This window comes from Chaetodon auriga, chromosome 6 (assembly GCF_051107435.1).
Source record: "Chaetodon auriga isolate fChaAug3 chromosome 6, fChaAug3.hap1, whole genome shotgun sequence".
Classification (NCBI taxonomy): Eukaryota; Metazoa; Chordata; class Actinopteri; order Chaetodontiformes; family Chaetodontidae; genus Chaetodon; species Chaetodon auriga.
Genome location: NC_135079.1, coordinates 18,140,311 through 18,155,706, shown reverse-complemented (window position 1 = coordinate 18,155,706; position 15,396 = coordinate 18,140,311). Strand labels below are relative to the sequence as shown.

At 44.0% G+C, this 15,396-nt stretch overlaps 1 protein-coding gene across 1 annotated transcript in view; it reads left to right on the top strand.

The window, feature by feature from the left end:
* Positions 1 to 15,396, top strand: part of b4galnt4a (beta-1,4-N-acetyl-galactosaminyl transferase 4a) — a 133,535-nt gene that overhangs the window by 71,266 nt on the left and 46,873 nt on the right. The window contains exons 3-5 of the mRNA XM_076734105.1: positions 6,208 to 6,306; positions 14,468 to 14,563; positions 15,114 to 15,204. Coding sequence (XP_076590220.1) covers positions 6,208 to 6,306; positions 14,468 to 14,563; positions 15,114 to 15,204 — 286 coding nt within the window. The remainder of the gene's footprint in view (positions 1 to 6,207; positions 6,307 to 14,467; positions 14,564 to 15,113; positions 15,205 to 15,396) is intronic.

Below are 15,396 nucleotides of genomic sequence, written 5' to 3'. Positions count from 1 at the left end.
TCGCATTAAAATCAGTGCTCTACTCATGCAGGATAATAATTGCTCATCCACTCTTTTTTTCTCGCTCAACTGTCTGCAGTTTTTCTTCTCGCCATCCGTCGATCTCTCCCCTTCCCTCCCCCCCTTCCCTTTCCCCCCTCGTTCCTCCCCTTCGTGTCTTATTGTCTCCCTGCCGTACTCATCTCTGCACCATTAATCTTCCAACCAATGAATTGGAGCCACTGACTCTATCACTGCTATTGTCGACTGCAGCCGTCCCTTATTTATGTTCCATTTTTCTCCCTCTCTTCCTCACTCAGCCTTTCTACTGTTCCATTGACCGGCATGTAATTTCTTACATGAATAATGCAAGCAGCGAGACAAAAATAGTTGCACTCCTTCTTTCTCTTGGCTGGGATTTGTTCTGCAATAGTTTAACTGAATGCGCTCGGGCTGATTTCTATTCAGCAGTGCCAGCCACTTTGTTAAAAGGAATAGGGATTTGGATGTAAAGGTATTGGGGCTCCCAAAGCTGCATTCTTACTGAAATAGACTAGAACGGCTGATTGTGAGATCAGGGTGCAGATTTATTCAACCTCTCGACGCTCGCGAGTGCTCATCCAGGATCACTGAGGTGGTTCCCGGGACGATCCTATTCATTAGCCAACACCCGCGTCAGCCACGTCAACATATGGCAGTCGCCAGGCAAAAAATTGAATTTCAGTTTCCAGGAGTGCTTGCTGATGTGCTAATGTTAGATACATATCAAAGCAACCATCAACTTTCCCTGCTTTCCAAACCAATAGAGGCCATTTTGAGTTGATGTCTCCGGCTGTGTGTGTGTGTGTGCTGTGTGCATGTGGGTCACACTCAACACCTCGAGTCTCGTAGTTCTCCTTTTCCCATGATAGCATCCGAGGACTTGCATAAACACCCTTTGAATCCCCACAAGACTCTTGCGAGGGTAATTCAGGACATTTCTACCTCTCTGTGTTGAGGTGGCATAATTGGTCCTCTAAATGAGCTAGAGAACCAGAAGTGAGCCACATCGTCTCTGTCGTTATCCGACTCCGCTCGCTCATCCTGTAGAGTGTGTTAGACAATTACAGGTATCCCCATTTTTCCCTGTGCTCACTTAAAGGCATTTGAGATGTTTGCAGAATTTCTCACACATCAGTCTTCATGCAGTCTTTGCATTGCCGCAGTGCTTAGGTGACCCCTCAGCCAAGTTCCTGTACTCATACTCATGTTGTAAAATCTTAGCAATTATTAGAAGGCATCTACATGTCAGGAGTGACTTTAAAATCAGCCCTCTTACACACTCTCTTACACCTTCCTCGTCTGAATTCGATTCTTACATTGCTGCAGCATTTCAGATGAAGGCATCTGTGAAGGTAACCTTGAGTAAGGTGAGGAACGCGTACTATGTTTTGATACTCTTGCAGGCTTTTTTTTTTATAATGTGGAGTGGTTGATGCGAGTGTCTGTGAGTGGCGATAGAAAGGCTCGCTCTGGCCATGAGAACTTGCCACTGTCCCAGTTTTAGCTTTGATTTGAATTAACCGAGCGCTGGATGACCATTTTTCATTTCAACAAACCAACCTTTCAAGAAGGACGCGATGAATCGGGATGTTACAAAACAAGTCGGTATTATTATCTAATCTTAACTCTCTGCAGTGGAGAGAAAAAACCTTATATCTGTGGTGTCCTGAGAATTGGGAACTCGTCCCATCACATACGGATCCACGGCGCTGGTGAGTGTGTACTACTTCACAGAGCTTTGTGGTACTGCTCTGAAACCACGCAGACACTGGTCTGTTTGGTGTGTTCAGTAAAGAGAGGTGGGAAAGGGAATCTGGCAGTCGCTTCAGACAATCACTGTGCCAGAGGGATTTCTGAGGACTAGACTGGCACAACGCACTGTGACTAAGGCCTTCTCCCCGTCGTGCTTTTTTTCCTCCTTACTGCTCCATCGTTCACCTTTTCTCTCTTTTGTATGTGTCTCTGTTCATCTGTCTTGTGCTACAGTGCTTATTCTCTGTCTTCAGTCTGCCACTTTTTATGTCTTCATTCTCCATTTCTCTCTCTGCTTGTCCTCTTCGTTTCGCTCTTTTCCTTCATCTTGCCTTTTTTCTCTCTCTATAGAAATCTCTCATCTCATGCATCACAGCCGGTGCCGTCCTGTCTCATAGATTGGCATCGTCTGGTCCATGGTTATACACTGCCACATTCTCATCCAACAGCGTGTGATGCACAATATGATGTATCTGAATGTGTGTTTTCTGTATCAAAAATCGTCACCATCGCAGATGAGAGCAGCTTTTCTCTTCGCTGATGAATCATTGCGATTAGTCATTGTAACAGGAAATGTCATGCAGGTATCTTTGCCTCCAGATGCACATATTAATATGAGCAGTGAGCAGCCGGTGTCCAGGAGCCAATGTTGATTCAGTGAGACTATAGGATGAAAAATGTTGAGTGTCTATACTGTTATTATGGTGGGACTAATTAACATACTGTATATCTCTGTGGTGGTTAGGGTGAATGAAAAGACGAAGAGAAATGTAATTATTCTGCGCTGGCTATCAATTTTCACACTGCTGGAAATGAAAGGATGATTTGTGGAGATTTTGGAGCCATCTGAGCGACTTCACTGGGGTTATCGTGCTGGGTGGGGGAGCAAAGAGATTTGTGAAACGAGCCCCACATCTCTGCGTTACCCCTCTGCCCCTCCCACCCTCCTGCAGACTGGTCCTTGTTTGTGTTTAATAAGGGAGATTAATTAATCTCATTGTCATTCTAGGGCTCTGGCTCCAGCTGTTTCCCTGGGCTAAGATCAGCAAGGTCACGCGTTTGATTTGTGCTGCGCGAACGTGAGGTCTCTGGAAGGAAACAGCTGGGAGGCTAGCGAGTTATTTGACTGCTAGGAGAGATGGATATCAATGACAGATGCTCACCGATTGGACAGCTAATCTATCAATCAGTCCTTTTTTTGATGAACAACCTCTGCCATGCGTGTTCATACATAAAACGACTTAGCTTAGCTGTAATTAAATGCTACTCTGCCTCACTCCTTCTGTCTGTGATGCATTGCAAAGACATGCAGACAAATGCACACATTGTTAAAGAGCATTTGTCATTCTCTTTGAGTGGAAGTCAACAAGGTACACAGCAATGTAAACATATGATAAATAGGCAGTCTCATCAGTGTGATTGATATTCCCTGTTTTGCCTTGATGCAATGTTTAATACATAAGGCCATCTGACAGGCCCCTTAGCATCAACTTTAATTATCAGGGAAACATGATAACACATTTCTGGGCCCCGTGCCAGAAAAAATGTAAATCTGCTTATAAGTTAGAGATTGTAACTCTGAAGTAATGAGTCACACAAAAATGCTACAAAGTGTTTGCAGCGCACTGTAAGTAATGGCAACATCTCGCTGAAGTGTTAAGTCGATATGCACAATAGAGGAAAAAGAGATGCAGCTGATGAAGGATGTAGTGCAACTTCAGGTCAATGAGTTTAACTGTGCATTTTAGTATTGCATCGATAAGCAGACTTGGAGTCGGATCGAGCTGCGGTGTCGCATTAGGAAAGCGGCGTGTGTGTGAATTACAGTCCAAACGCAAGCAGCGATTTAGAGTTTGAGCTTTGACAGGGTATTATCTCTGAAACATTGTCTCTTTTAATTGCAGTAGCTAACCACGGATCACAAAGTCCTTTAGCTACACGGATAATCTTTCATCATCATTCAAACAGCCATCGCACCTGTTCTAATAGTGAAAGCTGATTAACAGGAAGGCACGAACAAAAAGCCCCTGGTTCTTGGTTAAGCACACAGTGTCACAGAGACAGTTCGAGGTTTAGATTTCATTTGAAAAGAGAGCAACAGCAAGCTTTGCAGTGTTTATGGCAAGAGAAACAACATCTCACATGTAACGACGTGCCTATATAACGATAATATTCAACTTTCAGTCTCAGTCTTATCAAGATGTTTTATCTGCCTTGGATAAATGTGTGAAAAGCTTTATTAGCATTCAGTATTCTAGACATAGGTAAAAATGTTAAGTAAGTGTTTAAAGTTGTGTCTATCAAATAGCCTGAAAGCATTAAAGTAGAGCCAGTAATTAGGTACAGTTTCATCATGGCTTTATTTCCAATTATATGGTGATTTTTATTCCTCTGCGCTGACGACAGCTGCGGCCTGCAGGCATAATGTTTGTCGGTTGTCCGTCTGTCTGTCCCGTGCTAAGCAGTATCTCAGGAACGCCCTCGGGGAATTTCTTCAATTTTGGCACAGACGTCAACTTGGATGCAAGCACAAACTGATGAGATTTTGGTAGTAAAAAGTCAAAGGTCAAGGTCACTGTGACCACACATAACTCACGAATCCATGTGACAAAATGTTGCATAAATCAGGTTCACATGATTTTGTTACTGCATAGATTTGGTTTGCAGGAGACAGGGGCATCCGTCCACACACCAAAACTGTGACAACAATGTCTAGTAGGATAAAGTGATGAAGTGGTGGCATTTTATATCCAAAATATAGGGATAAAGGTGACGCAAATCATGGGTGCCCACCTTGAATCTGTGGCGATTGTACAGATCTTCTATGCTGACGGGTTTAAGGTGTGCTCCAGTTTGTAGCTTCTTTGCAGCGACATCCATGTAGTCGACCACAAGCTTGTAGATTTTGCTGATATTGAGCTTCATTTGATTGTCTTTGTACCATGTGACAGCTCTCTGTCAGTCCTCTGTACTCCTCTGTAAAAATAGTCTCTTAGTGAAGACAGCATGTCTCTCACTGTTAACTACTCACTGGAATCATGTGTGTCAATATAGTGAAAACTCTTCACTACATATATTTTCCGGGTTCGGGCAGACGTGGATGTAAATTGCCACTTGACTGGATGGTGGAGGCACATAACTGGATGGCGGGATGGATGGCTCCAGTTGAAAATCCTATACATCACGGGTCAAAAGATGTCATTCTTACACACTTTGTATTTTACTGGCCACTGAGTCCGTCGCATCCTTTTATTCTTCTGCTGTCTTTGTTTCATGCGATACTCCAGCTGATGCAATATTAATGTGTCCTTCAGTGAGTGGTTTGTGTGTGTGTGTGTGTTTGTCAGACAAAGCTAGAGCTGGAGCTTGTTTGTGAGTGTTCGTGAGGGTGCGCACAAACATCAGGCACTTTACGCTCCTCTGGTGTCAGGCAGGAGGGGAGTCTGTTGTCACATTTCTTCATCATTACCTTCCCTGCCCTCCTTTATCTCTCCCTTGGAAGTTAAAAAAAGTAATCAAAGGCTTGGCATCCGACAGCTCTGTCTCTTTGCCTCCTCCATTCTGAAAATTTCCTTTTCCTCCCCTGATTCTTTCGCAAACACTGGTGACTTCTCGACAAAAGCCCTTCATTTGGGTGCTGAAAACCTCTCGGTCGAGGTGTGCCTCTCTTTGACATTGCTGCTAAATGGAGGATGCTTGCCGCTCATTTAACAGCTCTGCAACTCGGTTCCTCCTCTGGGAGCCAGGCAGCCTTGCATCTCCTCGTAGCTAGGCCGAGAACGTGCATTCCTCTCTGCTCTGTCCTGCCCGTCACACCACAGCATTAGCATTAACATGCCTCTTAGCGGGCCGCAGAGAAGGAGCCCTGCGGTTCTCTGGCCGGAGCACAGGGCTAAATCCCAGATCAGGGGGAGAGTTCAGGCTCCCTGGAGAGGAGATCTTGGCTGGCAGGGTGGATGGTTAGAGTATGTTGGAGATTAGGGCTTTGGCAAGTCAAACGCTGGATTAGGAGTGAATGGTGAAGAGGAGATTCCAGGATACTTAAAAGTAGCCTTCTGGGGAAATAACCCTGTTTGTTTGGCCTGCTGTTTCATGATATACTGTGCGTGCGTGTGTGTGTGTGTGTGTGTGTGTGTGTGTGTTATTCTCAGCTGTGTGTAATGCAAAGTACACACTGCTTAATACTTCCATGAATTAGAAAGGGCTGTGATTTTAGCTAATGGTGCTACTTTATCTCATACCGTATATCAATTATGTAGCTTATGGAGTCCTTTTACCTCAGTGATGGATGAATGCTTCCATGCATAGACAGATGGATGACTTAAGCCTTTAAAAACCACCATTCATTTGTCTTTTCCTTTCACCAACGTCTCTTTTTTTGTGGTGACTGATTGGTGTCTTTGTTTCTGCTGTGGTTTTTTTTTTTTTTCCAAGGATGATGAGGCATTCACAGGAGGGGCTGATGGCAGAGACCATACCCACATCCGGAAGTTCCTCAGCCAGCACCACAAGAAGTTGCCATGGAAACCAGAGGTAATACAAATCATTTTCTCTCCTTTCTTTTATTTTGATTTCCTCTTTCTCAGGCTGGCACTTATCCCTCAACCATTTTATTTTTAACCCAGCTTTCCGACAGATAAGGATCATCATGAGGATCTTTAGTTGCTGTATGTCGTCTTTTCATTCATCAGCTAAAGGCCGCACACACACACACACACACACACACACACACACACACACACGTTTATCAGCGATTGACCTTTGTGAAAATGCTTTTATTAATGCTGCGTCGTGCTGGCTTGGTAATGGAGTGTTTGCTTTTTGTGAAATGTAATTTAGCTGAAGATGTCTCACTCTCATTTTCTTTCAGTTGTCATTTTCAGGAAGTTGATATTTGAGGTTGAATAGAGATCCAGTCAGGCTCCGGTTTCTATTATGGGATGAGCAAAAAATGGACCTTATGGTTTTGAAGATAAATTAACGAGGATGGTAATATTTCATCCAGAACCATTAGCGGGTTTTATTTAAAGGCACCTACGAGGTGAAGATTACAAGTTGATTTGATTCATCCTAATTTTTCAGCTCACTTACTGATGTGGTTTACACACCGGCTGTAACAAAGGGAGCAGCAGACAGGGCAATTAAGCAGCGGATTTGTGATAAGGGAAGAGACTCTAGATTTGTAACCTGTTCAGCGGGGTTTAATTAAAGGGACTCTGTGTGTGTGTGTGTGTGTGTGTGTGTGTGTGTGTGTGTCTGCAACCCTAATCTGCAAAATATGATTTATTATTCAATCTCCACCTGGGGTAAAGTTTAACTATCTCTGCTGAACACCACAGTGTGTAGTTCCAGGCAAACCGTGGAGAATCTAACAGTTTGTACACACAGCATGAGCTGGATAATAGAAAATAGCTGTTGTCTAAGTTATTTTCAAATAGACTGCTGCGACATTGTACATTTTTTTGTTTTTTTTCACGAGTCATTCATTGCCTCTTGCCCCTCAAAGCATTATGCACGTAATCTTCTGCACAAGGCAGCATTCCAGGGGTGCTGGACACGCTATGTGTGCGATAATCTTACTGTTGTTTTACATTCATAAACCCACATGCTTATATTTCGGTACTTTGTTTTCAGCACGACAGGACTTTCGTCACATGTAGATGACATCTGTTTTTCATGTCATCTCGCCCAGAAACATCTGTTGCCTAAATATTGAGTGGCCTGCATCTAAGTGTGGACGAACGCTGTTGGCATTATTTAAAATGGTGCAACTAAAAAGAGAAGTCACGTCGATATGAGACAGTCAAGCTAGGACTGCAGCCAAACAAGATATCTGAAGCTGGACCATGTTGCCTATTTGCACGAATATAAGTGAATTCCATGGTCTGTCTGTTTCTGGACTCTGTTTTATCATTTTATATGTGAACACGTTTAGAACCACAGGATGCTTTTACACTTATAGGCATGTACATGATTTCATTGAGCAAACATAATTTCTTATTTATGGTTTGGATTGAAAAAGCAGCCTCAAAAGGGAAATAAATTTTGCAACATCCACACTAGCTATGTTTTGCAGTACATTAGGCGTGACTAGCATCAAAGCTCACATGTAGAAGTCATCATGCTCATTTCCAGCCCACTCATAAAGCAACATGCCAGTTAGTTTCTGTGAATAATATGTAAATCCAGCATAACTCTATCAAATATTTCATACATCACCCCCATAAATCTCTTCCTCTCTTATCTCAGACGTCTGCTATGTCAAGCCTAAGCCAAGTCTGTCAGAAATCATGGGGTGCAGCAGCTCTTCCTTTGCTTTCCCCACTAGCTATCTGTCCTAATTAGCAGCACTAACTTGCTTCTCTGGTGCACAGCCAAGATGGCAGAGGTCTGAGGCGTAGACTCAGGCTGGTGGAGGTAGAGTGGTGCCATATGCCAGCTGTCACCGACTGGCAGAGGTCACGCGGGCATCCAAAAGCATTCATACAAGCCACACGCACAAAGACCCAGCTGTTGTGCACAAGCAAAATGAAAGGATTGCTGACTTTATTTCCTCTAATGCTCGCACCCTTAGAGAGATAGATATAGAAACATAGAGGAAAAGGCAAATCTCTGAGCTGTGTTGGTTCTAGCTGGTTGTTTTCAGCCGCCGCTGGTGACTGAACGCGGATTTCCAGCCAGTGAACTCGTCCGGGGGTGACTGTGGATTAGCGTGGACATGCATCTGTGGAGTGGACATCCCCTGTCTATGAAGGACACCGGCGTGTCAAGGACACTGACATGGGACAGCGATCAGAGAGAGATCTGGCTCATTCAAGCAGTAGCCAGGCATGGAGGGACAAACAGACATGTGCAGCAAAGCCAGCATGGATCCAGAGAGACTTTGAGCATAGTGAACAATTTTTATTGAATCGGGAGGAGAAAGAAAGTGATGGTAAGAGAGATTAGTACAATTAAAACATTGTAAGCTTTGATATCAGTGGGACCTCTATGGCTTCTTTACATGTGTGAATCAAATCAACATCCCAGATGTATTATGAATATGTGCCGTGATTTTAATCTGCTGTAAAACCAAATACAGTGACAGTTGAGTGACTCAAATGTCTGCTCTTCTGGCTCATGTAGTGTAAAAAAAAAAAAAAAAAAAAGCTGGAGATGTGGTATTGCAGATTTTGGACAGCCTATTATTTACCACTCAAGAGGGAAGTGAGGAAGATAGCGTGGCACCACACAGACACATGATTCAGGTGGGAGCAGTCACCACAGCTGGCTCCTCACACAGAAACACAAGGACAAGACTGGAGGAGGAATTAGATCTCTCTCTCTCGCCTCCAACCCTCCCGTCATCCCACCGTCACAGGTGAGAGTGGCTGGACTGGGGGCGGGCGCAGCAGAGGAAGCATGTTTGTCTCCTCTCACTGTTCCTTCAGCCTGCCCGTCTTCCCTCCATCTCTCTATCCAAAATGCTAAACAGACAGACAGGAGGCATAAATTGGATTTCTGTTGCAGGCCTCTCATTACAGCTGGGTGAATTGTGGACAGCTTTCCTTCTCTGCCTCACATTCTCAATTTAATGTATCCGCCGCAGCCACATCCATCCCCCTCATGTTATATCCCTGGCATGACTGAAGACATGTAATTGTAGGACAGATGGCAGATTATACAAACCCTCATTACAGCAGTTGATGAGGCTGGAATCTAGATCATATGAACCTTGTCTTCCATTTTTCGCTGCTCTCCTCTGTGTGAAATGAGTTCTCTCATTATCTCTCCCCGTATAATCCCCTTTCAAACCTCTGTACCTTTGAAAGCCCCCCTTTTTCCTCGCTGTCCCTATCTACTTATCCCACTTTCTTTTCTGTCCGCTTTCCTAAATTACTAATGGGCAGAGAAGGATGAGATAGGCAGGGGGAAACTAATCTAAATGCCCCCTGGAAATTCAGATGGAGAGATTTCATAGAACGTGTTCAAGCAGTAACACCCCTGTCAAAGCCGCAGAGGGAATAACTCGCATGTAACATGTTATCATTTGATCGTTCATTCAGCACAGCAGCTCATCAAAACTGCAGTACAGTATGTGTCATGATGTATCAGCGATGAGCTTTAATGCCATTTCTCCTGCAGCATATGTCCTTGGGGAGCGAGTTGAGAAGTATTGTATAGACCCCAGTACGCCTTTGCCAGGAACATCATGTCTCACTTTCCTTATCCAAAGGGGACTTACAGTGTCAGTTGGTGCGATTGCTCGTCACAGGGTGCGCCGAGCGGCCATTTGTCAGTGCCTCGCTGCCAGCGGGAACGCAGAAGGTTGCACCAGATTTTTGGGAAAGGGAGACAGAAAAGGGAAAGGGAGAGGGAGAGAAAAGGGAAAGTCTGAGTTGTGCTGCAGATGATCTTGAGACCAGATGGGTGAGAGATATCAGAGTGGAGAGGAGTGCAGACGGAGATATGCTGAGACAAGCTCACAGAGATGAGGGTATGTGGAGGAAATGTGTGATCTGAGGAAGAAAAGATGGTAACAGTGCTGTTTAGAGAGGCCTCTTAAGCGGAGCGGTACACTCTTTTATTTCATACATCTTAATCAGTTGTTTTCTTACTCAGCTTCTTCCCTATGCACCTGTCATTTCCCCTCTTCTGTCTTTCCTTCCTCTCTGCAGATCCCATTGGTTGACTCGTTCATCTCCCTTTCCTCCCTCTTCAACAGCAGTCAGAGCTGTAGGTGCTCTGTTGCTTTGAAACCATGGCAGTTTGAGACTATATATATTGCAGGACGGTTGTGACCACCTCAGGAGTGTGATAAGAGTCAGGAGGAGGTGGATGAATTTTAAGACGACAGAGGGATTCTGGCTTAACAGAGACAGACAAGAAGAGAGAAATAGACAAAACAATGAAGAAACTGACACTGTGCAGGACGCAAACTGACTATATAGCCATGCCCTCTCAAATTTCTTTCCAAAGACATGGAGATATTGTTAAAAAGGAAGCTAAGAAATAATGTTTTGCCGTGAGACTACAGTCTGGGGTCTTGCTCAAGGACACAGTGAAAGATGAGCTGGAGGATTCTTTCAAAAATATCTCATATTTTATTCTTTACAGGATCCATTACACAATGAATTTATTGGGGATTTTTATTGGAATTGTTATGGGTGCGTATTATATGAGGTCATTTAATTGGAATTTAACTGCTTCGCATATGTTACTGGCTCTGATATCAGAATTAGTGCTTACATAGATCTGTGCAATATATCCAGCATAGTTCTGGTGTTCATAGTCGAAAGTATTCTGATTAAATCATATTTGCATGCCAATGTTGATGTCTACTTTTTGCACTTGGATTTTTTTTTTCTGATATCAACATCAAAAAAACCCAAATATAAAATATTGTACCTTTTTCTACACTCTACCTACTATCTGCGACTGCTCTCTTATTGAGTGGCGCACCATTGGAAGCAGTGGAGTGTTTCTGAATTCATCCACGAGTGGATTTGACGCGTGGTTGCGCTGCAGTAAAAAGAAAAATAGATTTCTTTGTATTGATCAGATGAAATGACCGTGCAAAATATTGGTCATCAGATGTCAGCAAAATGAGATTCTTCATGACAAATAGTCACTTTGTGCCTGTGACTGCTGCCTCAGATCATTACAGAACTTCACTCAAACCAAGAGAAACAAGTTTTCTCTAATCAAACTGAGTGGTTATGGTTGAGAGACAGCACTAGTTTGATTTGGGCTCTTCTCATGCAGTTGTTTCTATTGTCTTTTTTATTTGCTGGTGGTGAATTTTTTATAGTCAGTACAAACAATGCTTCCTGAACCGTCCTGTCTGTGAATTAGACTGCTCGTCGAGAGCGACAGGAAGACGCAGAGGTCTGCCTCTGGTTTTGAATTAAGGCAAAAAAAAAAAAAAAATGAGAGTGAGGGAACAAAGCAAGAAAGACAGGAGCAGCCATTCTGTCGCTTCTTTAGCCAAGTACCGAATGTGAATGTGAGCTGACGAGGTTGTAAAAAAAAAGCTGTCGTGTGAAAAGACACAAGCTGCCACAGCACAATCAAGCGAACCCAGAAAACCCACAAGCGCGTCACCGTCTCTATACAAACTGTTAATGTGAGCATCATTTAATCCCATGTTCCAAGACGAGGAATCAGAAGGGAGATAGAAAAAAAAAGAAAAAGAAACGAGAACAGAACTGACAGCCGACAGCTGAGCTCAGGGAAACTGAAGACGGGAGTGGAGAGAAATCAACAGCACGCAGACGGAGATGGAGGGATGGGAGGCAGAAATAGAGAGGTCAGAGGCAAGAGTAGACAGCATTAGGGATAGTGGCACTGAAGGCTTTGAGAGAGGGAGAGAGAGAGAAACAGAAGCCGCCGGGGAAAAAGCCAAATGACATAACAGGAGCGAGGCAGAGGCAGTTTACGTAGCAGTCAGGGAAGCAAAGGGATAACAGGGTGAGTTTAAGTCAGAGAGAGTGAAGAAAAAACAGCTTCCTTCTTCCCCCATTCCACATCCTGCTAAGTCCAGAGCACAGACAGGCCTCTCGCAGCGCTGTCACCCACAAAATACAGCCACTTATACACCAACAACCCTCAGCAGAAGCCTGACTTTACAGCCTGTGGCTTCGACACAGGGATATGTGTGTGAATAATTAGAGACTTTCAAAGCCTCCCTCTGATTGCTATTTGACAAGTGGAGGGGTGAGGAGGGGGCCAGGCCGAAAAAGGTTTGCTTTTAAAACCCACAGGAAATCTATTAAAAGCTTTACACAAGGCATATTTACACAGGGACTTGTCCCGTCTGCTAAATCCCTCTAACCTCGCTGTGCCACTCCTTTTTTTTTAAAACATCACACATTCCTGTTCATCTTTTCAACTCCCCTCTTTTCTCCGATTTGATTCCGCCGACCTCGCAAATCCCAGTCTCTTTCTTTCTCCTCCTGTTTTTCATTTGCATCAATCTTTTTTTTTTTTTTTCTGCCTGACAAAAATAAATAAATAAAATCAAATATGTGCACATAAAAAAACTAACTAAGATCTAAAATCAGGAGACCCACTGCTTTGGACTGACATGTTTGCACAACAAAAATACCTCATGGTTAATGCATGAGCTGTAATTGCTGCGCTGCTGTCAGTGTGCGGGGCACGTAGTTGACCGTGCAGAGCTGGGAGAGAAATGAAAAGGACAACTTCGGGTCAGGCCATCTGTTAGAATATGCCTGTGCGATGCTGGAGGAGCATGACACCCTCCATCAACGTGTTCCTCCTTTAAATGTAGACATGGATGTAGAGGAGCAGTCAGAGAGGTGTTTACCCTGAAAGGCTTTCCTGTCTCACCCCGCTAATCCCTCTGATGAAAGGACAACAGGGTGTGTGTGGGGTTTTGTTTTTTTTTTTTTTTGTCTTGAGGTCACTCTCACTCTCTTGATTGATTGATTTGACAGCTCACACTTGTTGACTATACAGCTAGCAGCTACTCTCCACACACAGAAAGGCCACCTTCATCACATGAAATGGGGCCAAAGCGGTGAAGCCAGCTTCTGCTTTGATCCAACGGGGGAGCTCCACTGCATCGTTTCATGGTCGTTTGGAGAGAGTCTGCTTTCTGCTCAAGTTCTGTGTGATGTTCTAAATATCTGTGGCAGCATTACAGTGGCAGCCTGCTGGGACTGCTAGTCACGCATTAAAAGGATGGCATGTGTGTGTACAGTGTGTGCGTTGATGCAGTCGGTCGATCGTCCTGTGTGAAAAGTTTGAGTTTGCAGGTCATTAAATCACTGCGATGACGTGACTAGTTTGTGTAATTGTGTCTCTAACCTCTGCTCATTGCACCCACGCCACGCTTCGTGGTTGGTGTGTGTTTGTGTGTGTAAGGATGTGAAAATATGAACATGATATTTTGCTTGTGCCTTGCTCTGTAGTGTTGCTTAAATTGGATGTGACCCAAAACACTTAGAGCAGTTTGACACACAAGTCACCAGAGAAACACACATACACGAGCAGACCTGTGTGTGTGTGTGTGTGCATGGACATGTATTACCCATGTTGCAAGTCCCCATAACATAAATCATTAGATTTAGGGTGAAGACTTGGGTTAAGGTTAGGATTAGAGGACACATTATGGTTATGGTAAGACTCCAAGAGAGGAATGTAATGATGTAATGTCCCCAAAAGTGATGGAAAAATTACTGTGTGTGTGTGTGTGTGTGTGTGTGTGTGTGTGTGTGTGTGTGTGTGTGTGTGTGTGTGCGTGGAAACAATACCCCAAGGCAGACTGGTTTCACCATCTGTCCTTGCTGTGTCCTGTGATTTCCCTGTGTAATTCAGGCAAATGTCAGACTATGAGCAGGGGATGAGCTCTGACAAACTGCTCCAGACATTCTCAGTTCACACTCCCCCCCGATACTCCTGACGAGCTCTCTGTCACCTTTTCTTATTCAGGACAGTGAGAACATTTGAAACGTCATGCTGCCTTCACGTGTGTCACCAAGAATTCATTTCTCCGGCCAGGCGGAGAGGACGTTCCATACATGCCAGCACATAAATGTATCTGCTGACACCAGTGCAAATGGCAATCTTGCAGTCAAGATGAGAGCTCCAGTAATTGAAGTACTGAAGTATAACCTGTCTGATTATTAGGAAATGTAATGCCGTTGTCACTGCGTGCACTAACCTGCTTCCTGTCTGTGTGTGTTTGCAGTTTAAGGGCCAGGCCAACCTGCATGTGTTTGAGGACTGGTGTGGCTCCTCTATAGCCCAACTCAGAAAGAACCTGCACTTCCCTCTCTACCCACATGTAAGTATTACGGCGCTAGCAGATTTTATTTAAGCTAATGATAGCTTCATGATTGAGTTGAAAGTGCCATCTTTGGCTGACTTTTAATGTTTCAGACTGCCCCTGTAAAGGGTTTTAGAAATGCACTTAACTCACTATGGTGCTAAAAGACAGGCTATGGAGCAAAAGCATCCCAGCATCCTCACCATGATTCATTTGGAAGACATGGAAATAAAGTAACAACATACTCAACGCATCACGTTACAGCACGCAAACACAGTTTAGTCCATTTCTCACAGTGTCGCTCTTATATTTTTGGTTTTGATCTCCAAACACTTTTTACACCCAGTGTTACTGTTACTAGAGCCTAAGTACACTCCGCTTCAACAAGTGTAGAGATCCAGTGCTTGACAGGCCTGCCATGCCCAGTTGGTAAGCTGTCGCTGGTTTAATGAATGGTCAGATGGCGGATTGTGTTCACTCACATAAAATGTCTCCTATTTCTTCTATTTGTCAATGCAGCTGTTACACCTATGATCTGAATTCATTTGTGTTTTTTTTTTTTCTGCAGACCAGAACCACAGTGAGGAAGTTGGCTGTGGCTCCGAAGTGGAAAAACTATGGCCTGAGAATATTTGGCTTCCTTCACCCTTACAGAGATGGTAACTAGCTCATCTTATTAGCGAGTCCCTCCTCTGAGGCTGAGGGCCTTGGAGCATGTGTCCTTTATAAGAGTAGACAATTTCCAGAGCCCTCTTAATCCAGCCGCTTGAGAGCCGCTAATATAGAGGATATCCACATTTTTATTAGGGCTGAATGCCAGAGATCTCACAGCTACATCTCAATGCAGTGCC